We start from the raw sequence: 19,947 nt of genomic DNA, 5'->3' as shown, positions 1-19,947 counted from the left end.
TGGTTACCTGTTTCTTTCTAATAACTACTGTTCTGGAAATGTACAGTCAAATGTACCCTTTGTAAAGACAGGCAAAATATATTTGTTATTCTCCAGAGTCCTTGGTCATCTTTTTCATCTGCTCATTTCACCCCACGGGCTGTACAAAGTGTCTTGTCAAACGTTTGATTCTGTGATGATTTAACTATTTCTGTGTCCACTTCGATCACTTGGATCAATGTCCTGTTGGAATGATACGGCAGTTTTGGCTTATTGTGATTTACAGAAGCAGGAGAAGACTTTAGACATTAGACACTGCAATATAAGGTCTGTATATTACAACACTAAATGAACCATTGAAACGATGCTAATGTTGCCAATGACCTGCTGTAAGCATTACATTCAAGCACATTTATTAGTTATAGTTAATGTCTAATATGTGATCCACAGTACTTAACAGTCTAAATGAAATTCTTTTTCTGTATAAGAATTTATTGAACAACAAATCCACTCTGTGTTTGTACTGAAGCAGTGTTTTTATTGTTATTAAAATCTGAATATTCACTCTACACACTTTACCTTAATTTTCTTTTAAAATCCAGTGCGATGGATTAATTACTATATTAAATCTTGTAGAAAAGGTATATAGTTACGAGGTATGTACATATGAATGTATATGTAAATTCATTACTAACAGTGGAAATTTTTTCTTGTTACAGCACAAGCTTTGTTGATTAATGTTGTCTTTTTAGTGCACAAAAACCCCAAACAAATTTGTTATACAGCTGAATAAAAGATTTGGCAAACAGTAGTAATGTTTCTATCTAGGTAAAATAAAATCTGTCTTCTTTAGTGTAGCATGGAAATGTTTGAGAGCAATTCATTATAATATCTATGTAAGTAGGACCCAGTGGAAAACTATTCTGCATATGCAGTAGCAGAAAATTATATTCTTCTTTCAGGTCAATTCACAATGATGGGAGAAAAAGCTAGAATAACAAACAAAGAGAGAGGTGTGAGGGGGGATTGAGTCATCCAGAACATCATCACTCTCATCAAAACAACCACTGCCCCCATATGCCACATTTCTCCATCGCAGCCTGTTCTACTCAAGAATGTGCCTGGGCCTTCCAGGAAGTGGTGCTAAGCTGAACATGCTGACTTCATATCTGATAACTGCGTTCAATCAGAGATGCAAAATTTCACCTGGACTGTAAACTCTACACTGCTACTGCAAGAAGGCAGACTAAACAATATGGTTAAAGTCTATAAAGTACTTATACCTTTCTGAAATCCCTTAATAAAACATCAGAATTTGACTGTAGTCAAGCTGAAAGCTTGATGATCGTATTTGCACGTACTGCATACCTTATTTATAATCTCTTGCTTAGTAGCTTAACATGGTTAAGCTCAGTAAGATGCATTACTTTAAATTACTGACATAATTACCTAGTTAGAAGCCTTAATACACATGCAACAAGACGTGTTTTGTACCTTTTTTTGTTTACCATAAACTTTATTTTTCCACTTCTTTGCATGTCAATCTTGACATACTTTCAGAAATGAAAATCGAGAAAAGAAGACCTGGGAGAATCCGTGGGTAAGCAGAATTGCCTTTGTTTGCTTCTCTCTCTCTCTCTCTCTCTCTCTCTCTCTCTCTCTCTCTCTCTCTCTCTCTCTCTCTCTTTCCGTTGTGCGTCACTCAGGCCACATTTGAACAAATTATGTCTTGAAGTCATGTGACATAGGAAGAGGAATTACCTCCAGTGAAACACCCACCCACCCACACAATAATATACATACTCAGCCCCAAAACAGAGATTGAGTCAGTGAAAGAGAGTGCATATGACAAGTAGTAGAACATTAGAAACAACAATCAAAGAAGAGAAGTTACAGCTTAAGGAGAGATATGGCACAAGCATATATAACAGTGCAAGTTCTGCTTCTTCTAGCAACAGTCATACCTATCTCATGTGAGTCTGTTTTTTATTTGACTATTTTGGTGTCTTAAATAATGTACATTTTCTTTTTGTGAGCATTAACTGTGATTGTGAATGATTGTGAAGTGTCCTAGAGCTTCTGTGAAGACTAGATCAGTTTGATAAAAAGATAAATAGGAAGATGTTCAAGCAGGGATTTGAAGCAGTGGACTTTCTGTTGTTAATCAGTGTGTGTATTCCTCAGGTAGCTACAGTATGAGAGCCTCTGAGGTGTTTGTGACCAGAGGCTCAGTTGCAGTATTGCCTTGTGTAATTTCTTCTTCAACTCAACACCCAACTGCTGTCATCTGGAAAAGAATTATTGAACGGTAAATTCATCCATATAATCTACTCTACATATAATCACACAATAATCACACAATAATGAAATTATGTTGGCATCAAAGTGATAGATCATGTAATTGAACAAGTCATTTACATAAAACTAACATGAACATAAAAACTCACTTTCTGTCTTGCTCCTACAGTGAAGAGAGGACGGTGTGGCGCAGGGACAGGAGCGGGCTTGAGTTTCGGGCAGTGGGACAGGCACCACAAGCTCATTGTCCCCATCCAAACTTTGGAAGTTCAGATTTCAGTCTTCATATCCAAGGGACAAGGGAGGAGGATTCAGGAATGTATCGCTGTGAGGTGGAAGGACAGAACATCAAGAATGTCATGCTCCATGTCGTCAAAGGTATCTGCAAAAGATACATTAACCAAACATATAGAGATTTTTTATTAATATTGATCTTTTTTCTCTTTGTTCACTAATTTAATACATTGTGCAATTGTAAAATGTTTTGGTCTTAGAGGCTTTACATTTTAATCATATGTTATATAACAATGACAAAACTTCCTTTTGATCGTCTTATATAAAAATCTAAATATAAAAATATTTTATTACAAACTGTTTTTTGCTTCATTTAACACATAAATTCCAAAGGTTTTTTGAGAAATGGGTCAGAGGGAGAATGGAGCAGGCTCTGAGTAATTCAGGAGTTCACTTCACAGTAATAATGAGGTCTTGTTCCTTGTTTTGTTTATCTGCAGTTTCCTTTACTCCTGCTGAGGTATTCGAAGGTGATCGGCTGACGCTGACCTGCAGTATCACTCCACAGCCATGGACAAAGACAACAAAATGGGAACTGAATGGCTCACCAATTGCCAGCCGTAGCGGCATACAGACATTCACTATCGATAAAGTGTCTCAGAAAGATGCAGGAACATGGAGCTGCCTGATTAGAAACAAACAAACGGAAGCAAATGCATCGACATCACTGCAAGTCAAAGGTGCAGATTTCTTTTTTTTTTTTCATGTTATATGTGATTAAAGAAATTTTAGTAATTATATTGCTAGTATAACTTCTTAGTATATAACTTTCTCATATCTACATAACAATCCTGTTAGTTTCACTGCAGTTAGTGAATAAAATGGAATATTACTGAATAGTACTGTTTAAAATAAAATATGTAAATAAACAGCAGCAATAATAGTGTCTAAAGGGTTAACAGGATTAGAAAAGTTAGGATTTGGTCTCATTTAATCTGATTGTCTCTCTCAGGAATCCTGGTCCCTAAAGATAACTCAGAGGTAGTATATGCACAGTTAGGCTCCTCTGTCACGCTGCCCTGCATCTTCTCCAGTGAATTGCTCTTCAACAGTTCTTCCTGGAACAGAGTATCCAAAACATCAAATCTGCCAGCCGTGCTTCCTTCGTCTTTCAACATTTCTTCGAATCCAAGAGTTTCTCGGTGCTCCTCCATGCGGTTGGTTAAATCAGCATACATCGAGAGTGTGCAGGATGGAGATGAAGGCACATATAGGTGTTCGGGAGAGGTGGAAGGAGGCAACGGCAAGCGCTTCGAGGTGGAGAGGAGCATTCAGCTCATCACTACTCAAGGTGAGTGTGGAGTTCTAGTGCAGCACTTCATGTTGTTTGTTAGAGAGAATAAAAATAAAACCAAGTTTAAGAATGGATGTATGACCAAGACTGTGTAACTGTGTCTCTGCAGTTCTGAGCTCAAACAAAAATGGCAAAATGACCCTGACCTGTCGCATTAGCAGCACCAGTCAAGTCACAGATTACGAGTGGGTCCATGTGGAATATAGTGTGAATGATACTCAGATATTCACATCTGTCCAAAAATCAAAATCAAAAGTGCTGAGCGTCCCAAAAGAGAAGCACTTTGGGGAGTGGGTGTGTCGTTTCTATAACAAACAGCAGCTTCTGGGAAATGCAACTTACCAGCCTCATATAATGAGTGAGTAATGCTTCAAAATGTTTACTTCCGTAGAATGCAGCAACACTTTTATTCTAATGTATTCAACTATATTGAGATATCAATGCATAAATAGTAAAGGTTTTATGTATCATTAGAGTGACTGAAACTGTGTTGTGTATGTGTTCATCTGTAGGTGGTTTAGAGGGAAAGCAACAATCTACAAGTACAAACAAAGTAGCGCTGATTATAGGAATGTGCTTTCTGGTCTTGTTGTTGGTCCTTATTTTGCTTCAGCTGTACAAAAACCATCACAGGGTAAGTTCAAGCTAACATATTACAGTTTGATTGTCCCCAGTAGGACAATATATTTGATATATGATATCATAAAAAAAAATGATAGTGAAGTGGTGCATCCTGCTACAGGAACCTATTCCTTAACATACTGTAAGACAAATCTAATAGAAAAATAGCTTGCGATGACTTTCTCAATCTTCAGACCTGATTTGAAGAAAGCAGTGCACAAAATCTTATAGTTATAAAATTTATTGTATAAATATTTGTAAAACAGTGCTAAAATGACACACCTTTCATTGTATGTGTGCAGAGAAAAATGATCTTTCAGTATCCAGCTATGGAGACGATCGTCCACCTTGCGGCTAATGAGCGAGAATTTAGAGAACGGGTCAAAGAAAGAGAGAAAACCCAGAATGGTGCATGTGGTGAAAATCCTAAATCAGAGCTTGTGTAAATCCATTTGGCTGTTTGTGAGTTTGGCTCAATGTTAAGAAATGATTTCTACTTGATGCTTCATACTTTGAATTCTGCTTTGTGTGTGTGTGTGTGTGTGTGCTTGTGTGTGTGTGTGTGAGAGAGAGAGAGAGAGAGAGAGAGAGAGAGAGAGAACGAGAGAAAGAGAGAGAGCCAGAGACTTGCAGAAAATTGTAGCATAATTTTTTATACAAACTTCTTTGTCATAATACTAAGCATAACTACACATTTTTATTTCTGATCTTAATGTATAACACTGTATAATATATTTCAATAAAGTACATGGATTATTATGATAATATACATATTTACATATTGTCTTTTTCATTATTTCTTTTTACAGCATGTCATGTACACTGTAGTGTCTTTAAAAATTAAAAAATTTTCAAGCAAAGTTTCCACTGAGAAAAATATATAAGAAATAAATTTCTATTAGAATCAATAAGATAATCAGTGACAGACAAATGTGACTGCAGTGACAGACTGAAGTCGTATCCACTGATGATTTGGTCTACTTTATTCACGCTACATGACTCCAGACTCATGACTGTATACATTTTTACATATTCACATAAATATAGTTACATCATATAACATAGGCCTTGTAACTGAGTGCAAAAATTTCCATATTACATACAATAACTGGATTTATCTACAAACAGCTTAAAAATGAAGTGGTGCATCCTGCTACAAGAACCTATTCCTTAACATAAGACAAATCTAATAGAAAAAAGCTTTTGATGACTTTCTCAATCTTCAGATCTGATTTAAAGAAAGAAGTGCACAAAATCTTATAGTTATAACACATATGTCTAGAAAAATGAGTAAAAACTGGCCAAGCGCTCTAACAGAGTTAGAACAAAACTGGGTGGAGGAAAATGAGTGGGTGGGGCACAAGAAGTTGGAGACAGTTAAAAGCAAAAGGTGGGCCTGTTATAAGAAAATATTCACATCACAGTCAAAATAAGAAACTGGCTATTTCATTTTTCCATCAAATTTTTGGCAGCAGTATTCTTATTCTGAAGAATCCAGCTTGCGTGCAGAGTCACTTGGGTAAGACTGTGTGCAACTGTACAACTTTTGCTGCTAAATTACATTATATTACAGCATATTGCATGCATCATTCTCAGGAAAGCATTTGTCTCATGTCTGAGAGCCTTGTTAACTGTATAAAAACATAAAATTGTAGTTACCTAGTGGTTGCTATATACTGATATTAATGAAAAAATATTTTGGCCACGTGTCCATTGGGAAATGTGTGAATGATAGTAAAAGTGAGATATACTATTAGATATGGCAATTAAAGAGAAAGTGAACCTTGTTTGACTAAATTATTTTAGTATGCATTTTGTAAGGTTGGATGAAGTGTACAGCACAGCCTATAAAAAGAAGCCGTGTAATCTAATCTGTCCATTGAAAAGTGTAAGAATTTGAGGAGAGATTATTGCCTGGAAATGAATTTGTCTGCATTTAAAACTGCACCACATCAATTATTTTTGCCTTCACTGCACCTCGACTAATAATGACAGTGCATTGATTTTTTTTTTTTTACTTATAATAAAGAATGAACATCTGTGAAACATGAGAAAGTTTTTTACTAGACAATAAATACAAAATGCTGTACTTTCAGTTGTGGTAAGATGTTTGTGAAGCCTTTTTGTGAACTCCAGATTTTTGGGAACTCCACATGTGGGTGCAGGTTTTCATTTAAACCAAGCAGAAGTCACACCAGAGTCTACTAAAAGCCAAGAACAACTGATTAAACAGGTGGAATCAGGTGTGACTTCTGCTTGGTTGGAATGAAAACCTGCACCCACACCGGCCCTTTGCAGATAAGATTTAAATGAATCCATACTCTTTCTCATTCTTAACTTTTCCGAGAAAGATATTTAATGTGGGATCATTTTGATCAATAAATAAATGTAAAACCTATAAAATATTTGAACAATTGTGTTTTCTTTATCTACAGTAGCTTTAGGACTTCAAAGAAGATCTGGCCACATTTCAGGTGAAATATATGCAGAAATATAGAAGATTGTAAAGGATTCACATGGATTCATATGGGCATTGTAAATATACACATGATAAACTAATATATACAAAGGATACAGCAGTGGCATTTACTACATTCTGCCCCCGAGGTAGCTATATCTTACTACACGTGCTGCAGATAACAGATTCCAGCTGGCAGTAGTTTCTGTCATTGCAAGGAACATAAGTGTTGGTGGCTTTACACCTCACTGTAATCTGCATCGCTATGTCTTGGTGTTTTCCGGAGCTCTGCCTTAGATAGGGTCTTTTCAAACCAGTCTGATGTTTCATCATCAAGATCTGTGAACTCCAGCACATCCTCATCATCGAAGCACCAGCCTGGCCAGTCCACAGTTACACCCAGTGGCGTGACAGGTCTAATGGGAAACGATGGGAAAGACAAAGAATTCTTATGCTTTTTTCTAATAGACAGTAATGTGCATCCTACAGTAACAACCACAATTAATATCTGGCTATGCAGTATTGTGTAAAAATTATTTTCACTATATATACAGTATATTTAATTATTCAGTGGCAAAACACAAATGATGGGTACTGCATGTAGGCATTTCTTGTCATGCAGTGCACATATGCGAGTCAGTACTGAGATCAATGAAATATGTATAGATTACATACTTTTGTGTGCTTGTTTTGTTGAACATCCCATTCCAAGGATTTGGTTTACCCATTTTGGACCATGGCTGTGGGGATTTGTGGCTATTCATTTGCAAAAGCATGAGTGAGGCTGGGAACTGATTTCAGGTCAGTGTGCTATCTGGGTTCAAATTCATCCCAGTGGTGTTCAAGGGGGTTGACGTCAGGGCTCTGTACAGCCCAGTCTCTTTCTTAGCGACCACATTTTGTGCAATGTCATACTGGAACAGGCATATACTGTACATCAAGCATATATTGAGGGAAAAACATCATTCTACAGCATACAAAGACATTTTAGATGATTATGTGCTGCCAGCTTTAAGCCAACAGTTTGGGGAAGGATAGCATATGGATGTAATAGTGATACCAATACTCTTGACCATAAACTGAAAGTAGTGCACGGCCCTATGATTGAATATGAAATTATTTTTCTTTTTACCATTATTTTTATTGCATGTTACCTGTAACAATAAGTAAAGGATAGGCATTTAATTGAAAACATTATGGCCATTATGGTCTCAGATCTTTGAATAGTACAGTAAATGTTGGGTAAATTAGTAGAGTAGATTCAGCTGGCAAAGGTTTATACTGTGTAGGCAGAAGCACACAGTAAGATCAAGACACAGACATAAAACACAGAATGAAACTACTGTCTTTTTTCACTCTAAAATCTCATGTTTATAGTCATTTCTTTCTCATGGAACAAACAACATCCAAAAAACAGAGAATTTCAGATTTTAGTAATAATTCCGTTGGATGAATTTAAATGTGATTGGAAAACTAGACAAATCTAGATAAACAGCTAGAAATACAACCAAAGAGGAAAAAAAATAAAAAAAAGTCAGGACCAGCATAGCACTGCCCAATAGTATTGGATGTCTAACTCTTTTGTCCATGATTTAGATAACAGACAACAAAGCATTAAAAAAAGTACCTGTTTTTCCTGTCATTGTCACTGCTGTCCACGCTGGTTTCCGTCCTTGTATGAGGGCCAAACCATCTTGCTCCGAACATCACCCAGTCCTCTGCCTCACTCTCTCTTTTACTTGGTGATGATGACAGTGTGGTGCAGTCAGTGTTGGAACTTTGAAGAGAAGTCTTTTCTAAATGTTTCCCCTCTATTTTTGCTATTCCACGCTCCCTCTCCCGCTCCATGGCCCTATTCAGTAGGCCCTGCAGAGGGGAGGACTTTATCTCAGGGAAGGATTCACTCCTCTGGGGTTTAATTTTGGGTATTTTCTGATGGAAGTTCTTATTATATGTCTCTTTTGGCAGTTCAGACTCAGAATCTGATGACCTCTCATAAGGAACATTCCAGAAAGCACCTCGGTTCTGCTTTACAGAAGCCATCTTAAGCACCAGGTGGTCCTCGGTTTTGACAGATGTATTGGAGGGTCTGCGAACATTATGGTTCTCTTCAGAATCTGAGACTGAGTTGGATGAGCCTACATCAGCTGACATTCTCCTTGGGCCCTGGAGTGGAGCAGACGGCTGAGAATTCATGGGACGTTTCCTTCGTAACCTTGGAGAATTTAATATTCTCGTGAATGTCCATGAACCTGAAAGAGGCTCGTTTTCATCACCTGACTGGTGAGACCAAGAATCCTGCCGCAGATCTGGTTTCTGTGACTGCTGCTGTCCGACAATGATTGCAGACTCGGCTGGTGTAAATTTACTGGGTAATAAAAACTGTCCACTGGTTGGCAACTTGTTTTCCCTTAATTCACCAACTAACCGATTATGTGGACCGCTGGATTTGTTGGTCTCGTGAACGAATGAGTCTTGTTGTGGGAAGGCATTGGACTTTTTTTGTGTTGGCACTTTGTGATTCCATGTTACCCGTCTTTCAATTGTCAGATTATTCACAATGTCTGTTTTACTTTCACAATGTCCGTTTTTACCTCTGTCTCTCTGTTCAGTTTCTTTTGTCGTGTTGTGTTTGTCATTAAATTTTTGTTCTCCGTTTTGCATTTGTTTGCTCAAAAAATGGGAATGTACATGCTGGTTATGCAAATTTTCCTCTTCTCTGTCTAACTGTACAGTTGTAAACCTAAGAGAACCAAAATGACTTTTGTACTCTAACTGTTCTTCTGTGTCACTGATGTTCAGTAAACTGACTGGAAGTATTCTGTATTCTGACTCCTCTAGAATCTGATCACGGGGCTCCTCAGGTTTTCGTAAAGACTGCAAGGCTTCCTGTAAATCGAAAACAGTCAAATGTTTTGTGGTTACAACAACTGAAATTAAAGATCAAATTTAGATAGCTGCAAATCAGAAGAATTTAATTAGGTGATCAGTTTGAATCAAACTAGGATTTATCTTGTCAGCACAGAAGTGCATCGAATGATGGAATTTATAATGTATTTTAAAAGCACACAGCAAACTTCCAAAGACGTATGAGCCTTGTGTGATCTAGTTTAACGCTTTACCTGGGCTTGGTGGATTGTAGTGATCCATACTGCACAGCTTTCTGGGCTGGGAGTCGAAACGCTGTACACACTGACAGGGCAGCCAAGATCACTTACCTCCATCAAGACAAAAGAGTCTAAAAGTCAGAGACAGAGACACAGAGAAGTACTGTATAAGCAAACCGCACTACATTCACATGCAGAACAAAACTGACATATGGACAAATAGTCAAAAATCTGATAAAACAGACAACAAAATGTTAGCTTAGATAATATACTCTATGTATACTACTACAACTACTACTACAGTAAACTTGATTTAAGGTATATTTTTATGCTAAAACTAGAAATTCTGATGAAAAATGCCAATAACATTTTCAGCTTTTCACTACTCATTGAGTCATTTAATCATATAGATATTAAAACAATTGAATAATAATAAAATAAATAATGTATCCTGCAAAACTCATTCTACTAAATTGCTGGTAAACTCTTCTCCACCACTTTAAGACGAACCTATATGGGTTTTGTGAAACGTTCAGAGACATTACATTTGAAACACATTGTAATAAACAAAAAACAGAGCACGGCTTTTGTTGATGCTGGTATAAAAATCATTTGAGCATGTTTATGTGACCTGGTTTGATATTAAGCTTACATTATATGCTCACCAGCCACTTTAACACCTGCAGCATTATGCATAATCTCATGCAGATATAAGTCAAAAAATAAAACATCAGAATGGGGAAAATATGTGATCCCAGTGACTCAGACTGTGTCATAGTTCTTGGTGACTACTGATCTCCTGTGATTTTCATTCAAATCATTCACAAGGGACGGTTTGAATGGTGGTGAAAAATAGTTCTGCAGGTGGAATTGCCTTGTAGGCGACAGAGGTAATGATGCCAGACTGGTGCAAACTGACATGCAGATTATGGTTACATGGTCTACAAAAGCAGATGATCACACTGGGTTTCAAGAACAATATTCTGAGGCTACAGTCGGTACAAAACTGGACAACTGAAGATTGTCATGTGATATTCTGACTTTTTTCCTGATTAAGATGTTTAATGTTGTTCTGATGTTTCTGCCTGAGTGTGTAGTGCAAAGTCTCAGATTTACATTTAGTAGCTTTTGGTACTATAAAGACCAAATCAAATTTCTCTGAGATCATGGCTATAAGCAAAATGTAATAGATGTTTCATTGTTTTAATGAAAGCACTAATAATGTCAGTATTGTTGGTTGTATTTAAACTCAGTGCCAGTTCACTGACTCATGGTACAGTTTGCATGACAGTTTAGATCAATGTTTTCACTTTGATTCAAGTCAAACACAAGAGGAGTTTCCAATCAGATCCTAAGATATGCAGTAATAAAAGCTATGACAATTTTGCTTATGATGTGTAACATTTGCATCTCTCTATGCTGGAATTTACCTAAAGGTAGACTAAATTTCCTGCTCATTAATATGAGCCTACACACATGCAAATTGTAGAATTGACACTTCATCATTCTAATACATGGAAGATGCAGTAGGTTTTAATAATTATAACACTTATTATGTATGGTTATACTGTAATTATAATAAAAAAAATGCTAAGCTAAATTATGTTCTCTAACTTTTTCTAAACAAAGAAAAAGGCCCTGCCCCTGTTTATTTAATATTGTAATTTATTTGTATTAATATTTCCAAAATGTTCTTTCCGAAACCATATTTTTTTATATTCTGTTGTTTTGGTTTTTTTTTAATTAAAATATGTGTTTTATAAATTCAAGCATGTCTATGCAGCTCACACTAGATGTGGCATCTACTGATTCAAACAGAACCCGATAAACAAGTGTAATATCTGTGTCAGCATCAGCATGTTAAACAAACCAAGTAATTAAGTTAGCACACTGTTATCTAAAAATGTCATAAAACTAATTATTATTATTATTATTATTATTATTATTATTATTATTATTATTATTATTATTAATGCATACAAATAATTGATAACACTTTATTTATGGAGCACATATTAGATATAAATAAAGGTAAGTTTTTTTTGTTTAATAAAGAACAAATTAAAAGAGCCTCTTAAATCACATTATTCTTTAGACTATTCATAATATGCATTGTTCAATAATTAGGGATCTGTTTTGTGAAAGTAACTAATAAGTTGCAAATGACTGAGTAAGTGCATGAGTATTAAACTACTAATACCTTCCTATATTTTAAGTTATTTCAAAATTATCTTTAGATGTCTCTGATGTTTAGATTTAATCAGAGATAAGACGATTGGTATTATGGCTTTGGTGTTCTCTGTTTTGTAGACGCAGCATACGCTGGCCTACTTTTCTAGCGTGACAAGATATTAAGACTTTAGTACACGGGAGACAAACTGACATGTTAAATCTTTTTAGCTTCCAATTAGTGATAATTAAAACTCTACATGGGACACATTATTAGAGACCCCTGAACATTTAGGAATAAAGACATGTACGTGTACAATACAAGCTAAATCAACATCAAATATGTGCTCCATAACATTAAATGTTCCATAATAATTATTTATATCAGACTTTGATATTTCAGCTTTAATTGTGGATTAGGGTTAAAAATTGGAATTGGGGTTTTAAAAGTAAACATTCAGAAGCTTAAGTTGTCATAACACCAATACCACAGGGCTATCTGTAGATTGAAAATAAGGTTGTGATTTATGGAGCTAGAACGTGCTTCCGAAGAAAATAATATGAGAGGTTATAAAACTCACAGCCATCCTTAAGTTCTGCACAGTGTATTCTGTCCAGGGACAGTGGGGGGCGCACAACCTTCTGCTTGTCTGATTTCTTCTGGGTTTTGGTCAGCAGTAGCACATCAGTAAACAGCAGCACCACCACCTCCAGCTACAACACAAGAATTAATGCTACTACTTTGTAAATGTGTAAACCTCAGATTCCATGCAAAACAATATTTTTAATGATACCACTGAATCTGAAACAATATCATACAATGTGATATGCTTTTAAATGTTAAGGCAATAAATCAATTTTTTTTGCTCCCTGCCAGTGAATCTGCTATGATAGGAACTGTAAGAAATTACAGATTGTATGCACCCAGATTCCACTACAAGATAGACGTCAGAAAGAGCTCATTCCCAAAAAGGCTTAAGTATCATAAGGCAATATATGTTTAGAACTCTAAACGAATAACCTTGATTAATTGTTAGTATACCAGAAATTATAATCCATATTATTATATAATTGTAATCCTAACAGAATTAGGATTGTTGTATTAATTGTTTCAGTCGTTGGCTTTAAGCACTCCTACACCTTTGTGTCACAAGCAATTGCATCTTGAAAATTTCATTACATTTCTCACCTTACTGTCCTTCCTTCCTCTGACCTTCAGGGTCTCTCCCATTATAAGCTTGCGTATGACCTTGGGTTCAGTACCCCGTATAGGAGTAGTTAAATCAAAGCGGCAGAACTCCTGCATGTGCTGAAACACATAAACACTCACAGTCAGTGAACCTTTCAAGCAAATAATAATATTGGTCATTTAATCATCCTCTTACCTTTTCTATTTCTTCACTCATCCCATGTAATTCATATCCCTCTATCTTTTGGGACATAGCAAAAAGTGCCAGCTCATCATCCTTAAAAAGCAAGTAGTCATTGATGCTGTCCAGAAACTGGCTGACACTGTTTATCTAAAAAAGAGAAAGAAAACATGTATATACACAGTGCTACTCACTCGCTCACTCACTCATTTTCTACCGCTTATCTGAACTACCTCGGGTCACGGGGAGCCTGTGCCTATCTCAGGCGTCATCGGGCATTAAGGCAGGATACACCCTGGACGGAGTGCCAACCCATCGCAGGGCACACACACTCTCATTCACTCACGCAATCACACACTACGGACAATTTTCCAGAGATCCCAATCAACCTACCATGCATGTCTTTGGACCGGGGGAGGAAACCGGAGTACCCGGAGGAAACCCCCGAGGCACGGGGAGAACATGCAAACTCCACACACACAAGGCGGAGGCGGGAATCGAACCCCCAGCCCTGGAGGTGTGAGGCGAACGTGCTAACCACTAAGCCACCGTGCCCCCCACACTGCTACTCAAAATGTTTATTTTTATTAACTTTTATACTGTGTTGAATTCTCAAATCTGATTGCACAGACATCTGATTGATGACATTAGTGTCAGCTGTATTATAAATTAAAGCTAATTTTAATATGTTGTTTCTATAATAATATGTCATGCACAGGTGGACACACTGCAGATTAAGCAGTTTTAGCAGCTGATATATAGCTTAGTAGTTACAGATTTTAAAAATTTTAAGAAATTATATTATTATAATTAGAATATCTCAATAAGGAGCAGATAATTCCATTTAGAAACGTTTTTGAATCTTTTATTTTATTGGAGAAAAAAATCTAAACCTTGATCTGGATCACTCTAATGAGACAGACTGTCTTTCTACTGGAAGGCTTTTTTTATTATTATTATTATTATTTTATTACTACTGTGTATGTTATGTCCAAAAGGTCCCTTTATGTACAGTTGTAAGAGACTGTTGTAGTTCTCCATTCAAATGTCTTACCATGCAGTCGAGTGTTTGCTGTGTATATGAGTCCTGTGTAGTCTTCAGGATGGCCTTTAAAAGTAGGGGGTACTTTGTGATCCTTTGGTGGGGCTTTGCCTGCATGTCGCCCAGCCGCATTCGCCCACATTGGGGATGAGTCTCCACCCACTGCATATGGAAACCCAGAAGGGGAAAATAAAATGCACATTTTGTTTTACAATGTTGGAAAAAAAAAATTTGTCATTTTAATAAATTATACGTCAAAGTGCCTCGTTATTGTATTTACAGAATGTCATATTGCATGATGAATGGCACAGTAACATGTACAACCAAGAACAATATTATATATGTATAACTATGATAAGTTTTATATATAGTGATGTTATTTTTATTGTGTTATTTTATTATTCAGATTTGTGTGGCAGTAAATAAAATGTGTAATGCTAAAAGCGTAATATGACTGTAGTACCATAAGAAAAATGTTAAACTGTGGGTTTATTTCCTGCTGTCTGCGTGTGAACTCCAGATTTCTCTCCTCCTCCCAACAATAATCCAAATATGCAGAGAAACGATCTGCAAACTAGGAGAACAATGTAGGGTTAGAATGTGGAGCAGGGTAGAAAAATGATGTAGTTATTACTGGTGTAGAGAATGTTCGGTGCATGTTAAATACTTGCAAACATCCTGGATCAAGCTTTAAAGGGTCAAATGGTTGGCCAGTCAATCTGACATTCTGCAACATAGGGTGCATCACTTCAAGCCAGAAGCATCTATGGGCATCGAGGATGGAGGGTATGTTAGAAAAGAGCTGGGCAGATGAAACCTGCAAGACAGATATATTTAAGTGAAGGCTATGAGCTTACACTGGGCTGCTTCTACACACCTACACAAAACCACAGTCAGATTAATGCAGTTTTTCCAGATTGTCAGCAGAAACGTGTACAAATTATGTTTCCATAGTGCAACTCTGGTGCATATTCAAACAAAAACTGAATGTTCCATTAAAATGAACAAAAGAAAATGTATTATGAATAACTGTTTTGAAAATTAAGACAAAGATGATGCAACTGGTCCGAATGTTGAGCTTATTCAGTCTATTGATAATAGGTTTGTCGTGTGCAGAAAAAAGACACATAGCTTAAAGTTCAAACCTCATTAAGAAATCCGTGCCGGTGAACATGCTCCAGTGCAGCAAGAACAAGCTGTAAAATGTAAGAAGTTTATACATAAACTGCAAGAGAAATAATACAGATAATGTAATTCATTTAATCACCAAATTAAAACTGATGAAGGTGTGCAAGATCTGAGAATGGAACTGAAGAATATTTCAATATAGAAAATAGTACGTGAGGAAAAAAAAGATTATTATACTATGAAATTATTCTGACTCCAATCAAACCTCGTAGTCAGATTTCTTCTTAACTATAATTTGAGTAGTAGCTCGCTGGAGTCTTACATCAGTGATAATGGTGAGTTTGTTGATGTAGATGATCTCAGTATAAAGGAGTTCCCACAGCGCCTCCTGCTGGTGTCTCTGGGTCTTTGGCATTGTCTATAAAGAAAATCATTTCATATCAATACAAAGGTTTTATTTCCAAAATAATTATTCTGTCAGTTTTTTATTCCATTTCTCAAAGCTATTTTTTTTAAACATTTTTTTCCTCCTCATACCATCCAAGCCTACACAGTCTGCTCTTTTCCATCACCCAACTTCTCCTTTCCATCACATGCTTCACTCCCTCAACCTCTTGACATAGTTATGATAGAATCTTAGATAGTTTACCTTGTGAGAGTGCACTAGGTCAGTCCAGCTTTTCTCCAAGACTTCATATTTGTCTCCTTCTTTGGACCCCCAATTGAGTTTATCAGGAACGGGGAACGACTGCAAAGTCTGTTTCAACACTTCCATCGGTGACTGGCCTCCACCTGCACCGCCTCGCTCCTGATAGAAACAAACAGAAAGTAGACATGGAAAGGTGAAAGGAAAAAATACGAACAGTGTGAACTAGGTGACTATATTCTTTTATTATATCAAAATTCTTTTATTACATCAACATAAAGCAAACCAGTGTATGTTTTGAAAAATGTTTGTACTTCCTGCATGGGAGTTTTATCAGGGCGGTCGCTGAACAGATCCTGAATATGAGGCCCTCTAGATTTTGGAAAGCCTTTCCCCAATGTTGCTACTGGACGCACCTTCAGCTTCTTTTTCTGTGAATATCACAATTATAGGTTTCTGTTCAAAGAATTTTATACAGACAATATATCATATAACACATAAAGAATTAAACCATGTAGAATATCCAAGAGGCACAAATCTATCACAAATCTATTCATCACTTGTAATATTATTATTTATATTTTTTTCTAATATTGTATAGTAATTAATTACACAGGTAAAGGACAGGCTTACTGTTCAGTTTTTTAATTTTTGTTATGTATGTACAATGAAACAAGTAAGTGACGTAGTAAGATCATAATAATATGTTAACAATCTAGCCAGTAAAAACGTGTCAAATCTAAACACGCGAGTCGTCAGTGTGAATCATAATAATATTGTAATAATAAAGGGTCCTGAGAGGGGCTGGTCTTCAGTAGTACAGATTTTTGTATACAGACACACACGCACACACACGCACGCACACACACACACAAACGCACACGCGCACACACACGTACACACACTCACACGCACGCGCACACACACACACACAGATTTGTAAATTTTATCACTATGAATACTAACAGAAATTGTGACAGGCATAAATGGGGGAGGCACCAGATGGTGCTGTTGTTTCAATTTTTCAGAAAAGCTGAACACGTGCTTTACTGTGTAACCTACCATAGCAACTAATTAGAATAAACCGAGCATCAAACTAGTATAAACTGACTAGACTGGATTTTCAATAGGGATCATTATAAGACATATCATTATATATAAGTTTGTGTGACAAGTACCTGATGACCCACACTGTGGAATTTATGTTTGTCTGCTGCCTTCTGGTGGCTAACCAGTGCACCTGCAAATTGTCTCCCAAATCCATCCACAGTATCACTTTCTTTATCTCTTTCTGCCTCTTTCACTTTCTCCATACGTCCATCCATTCCCTGGGCTTTCAGAGCATCTTTATCTGGATGGTATGGCATCACATCCTCTGTAGCTCATGATGGCAGAGGTGCATGATTCCTGATATCAAGGTATATAAGAAAGATCTGAGAGAGAGAGAGAGAGAGAGAGAGAGAGAGAGAGAGAGAGAGAGAGAGAGAGAAGAGGCATACATTTATAGTATAGTCCTGAAGGTCTGAATAACATGAGCAATAGTTAAGCTATGAAGAAGGAACTAGTTACACCACAAGTTTCACAGGATTTGCGCAAGAGCGGAAAACAGGAACAGTAGGCGACAACAAAATCTGTTCTAATTCAGCTGCATTAAGAAATCAGTCTAAAACATTAAACACATTAAACAAGACTCAATACCATTCTTTTTATATAACACAACAAATCTGAACTTAATCTGATCCAGACAGAAAAATGGTTTATAAAATGATTCTTGTCACTTAAATGGTTAGTGGTTGTATTTACAGTTTTAAAATTACACAATTCAAAAACAAAATGCAAAATGATGGTATGTTAATCGTAATGTGAAAATACCGACTGATTCCCATGAGCTTACATTTGAACAAATTGCTGTTAAAAAAATAAACATATGATTCACTAACCACACACTCATGCTTAGAGACGAGACACAACAACTCACCCACGACTGACATCACTACCTATCAAAACACCAGTTCTATTAAAGATCACTGAATAGGTACATTTTCCATGCAAAATATGGAAATTCTCTGTCTCTATAAAGTATCTTCTTTAAATCCTCTTCATTCACATATCACTACATTAGTGGAACATACAACCTGTATCTTCACATGAAGTCACATGAAAGGAAGTTACAAACTGCCCACCTGCATTATAATAATAATTTCTCATCCAAACACCCCCATGTGCAGTGTTCAAAACTCTCATGTTAAGATACTAACACTAAATTACCTGGGTAAAGCTCTATTAATCGTCCTCAAGTAGCCATCTTCAGTTTTTCTCTCTGCTCCAATCTGGCTTCCACACTCTATTCTTATCCCTCCTTCTTTTTTTGTCCGTCAATCACTCTTTAGAAGTGCTTTCAAAAGTAACTGGTCTAACAAGAAAAGCAGGATTCTTCTGTATAGTCTTCCTCATTACAGTTAAGGAGTGCTCACCAAAGTATTTTTTTTTATTCTTTATTCAGCTTTTGCATGCTGTCTTTACTATTAGCCTGCTGTCTTTACCTGCTGTCTTTACTAGTACTCTAATAGTAGTTACTATTAGAAAACATACATAGAAGTGAAAGAGGTCATGGCAGTGCATTAACATACTCAGTTTACAATTATATTGTATAAACATTATCACAATGCAACCTTACAGAATGCCAGATGTAAATGTAGATCCTAATAAGCATTCCAGAGGTAACAGCAGCAAAGGAAAACCCCCTAAGAGGAAACAGACTAAACGGGATGGTGTCCTCTTCTGACACTTGGTGTTTATAGTATGAATATAAATCATTACATTATGCATTCACTGTCCAATTTAATAGAATTGTTTCATCTTATGTTCACATCAAACATCAGCATGGTTGTTTAGTGACAGACTGGCAAATTTGAGTATTTCAGAAACTGCTGATCTGCTGGGAGTTTCTGAAGAGTTTAAGATTGGAATAAGCATTTTTTTTTCTGCTCTTCATATGTCTGGTTTTGGTGAACAAGTGCCAAGTTCAAAATCAAACTGTTCTTGCCTGCCCAAGAACCATACCATATTCAAAGTTATTTATATCACATTTTCCCCATTCTGATATTGGATATGTACATTAACTGAAGCTCTTGACCTATATCATATAGATGAGCAAGTATTCAGGTGTTCCTAAATATGGGGTAGCTATTACAGGGTTATTGTAAATACAGACCGTCCACAACAGCACATGCAGATATCTCCTAACAGTTGGGCATCAGGATAAATTAGATGACTAAATGGGGTGGGATGAGCCACAGAAGCAGAAGGGTATCAGGATCAAGCATCAGCATTCCTCTCTAACACACACTCACCCAAACAAGTCTTTGAAATGAACAATATGCAACCAGTGTGCAAACAGGAATGTTTTAATTAGCAAATTATCAAACCCTAAAATATCAAGTTTTCAATCTGTATATGTTTCATAATAACTAACAATGACAGAATGGTAGAAGGAAGCAGGAGCAAAAAAATCATAAAAGACTAAAGTGCCCAATGTGGA

At 36.5% G+C, this 19,947-nt stretch overlaps 2 protein-coding genes across 4 annotated transcripts; one reads left to right on the top strand and one right to left on the bottom strand.

Moving 5' to 3' along the window:
- The first annotated feature begins 1,804 nt into the window (after nucleotides 1-1,804).
- Nucleotides 1,805-5,263, top strand: LOC132845875 (uncharacterized). The gene is made up of 8 exons (XM_060870224.1): nucleotides 1,805-1,952; nucleotides 2,164-2,287; nucleotides 2,447-2,655; nucleotides 3,012-3,251; nucleotides 3,524-3,862; nucleotides 3,975-4,223; nucleotides 4,378-4,499; nucleotides 4,789-5,263. The coding sequence occupies exons 1-8, from the start codon at nucleotides 1,889-1,891 to the stop codon at nucleotides 4,930-4,932; spliced, it is 1,491 nt and encodes a 496-aa protein (XP_060726207.1). The 5' UTR covers nucleotides 1,805-1,888; the 3' UTR covers nucleotides 4,933-5,263.
- Nucleotides 5,264-5,448: 185 nt separating this feature from the next.
- plekhg6 (pleckstrin homology domain containing, family G (with RhoGef domain) member 6) lies at nucleotides 5,449-18,783 on the bottom strand. Of its 3 annotated transcripts, none has more exons than XM_060870221.1 (15): nucleotides 18,675-18,783; nucleotides 17,585-17,839; nucleotides 16,721-16,837; nucleotides 16,410-16,568; nucleotides 16,083-16,178; nucleotides 15,778-15,828; nucleotides 15,300-15,449; nucleotides 15,096-15,206; nucleotides 14,645-14,794; nucleotides 13,606-13,740; nucleotides 13,410-13,529; nucleotides 12,802-12,934; nucleotides 10,067-10,182; nucleotides 8,572-9,833; nucleotides 5,449-7,360 (listed from the first exon to the last, which is right to left on the bottom strand). In XM_060870221.1, the coding sequence occupies exons 2-15, from the start codon at nucleotides 17,771-17,773 to the stop codon at nucleotides 7,183-7,185; spliced, it is 2,967 nt and encodes a 988-aa protein (XP_060726204.1). In that variant the 5' UTR covers nucleotides 17,774-17,839; nucleotides 18,675-18,783; the 3' UTR covers nucleotides 5,449-7,182. The 3 variants fall into 3 exon arrangements, with proteins under 3 accessions (XP_060726204.1, XP_060726205.1, XP_060726206.1); XM_060870222.1 differs by having other exon boundaries at nucleotides 17,585-17,813; nucleotides 18,675-18,766; XM_060870223.1 differs by lacking the exon at nucleotides 18,675-18,783 and adding an exon at nucleotides 18,590-18,644.
- Between the last annotated feature and the right edge of the window lie 1,164 nt (nucleotides 18,784-19,947).

This window comes from Tachysurus vachellii, chromosome 5 (genome assembly GCF_030014155.1).
Source record: "Tachysurus vachellii isolate PV-2020 chromosome 5, HZAU_Pvac_v1, whole genome shotgun sequence".
Classification (NCBI taxonomy): domain Eukaryota; kingdom Metazoa; phylum Chordata; class Actinopteri; order Siluriformes; family Bagridae; genus Tachysurus; species Tachysurus vachellii.
This window is presented reverse-complemented; position numbering and strand designations above follow the sequence as displayed.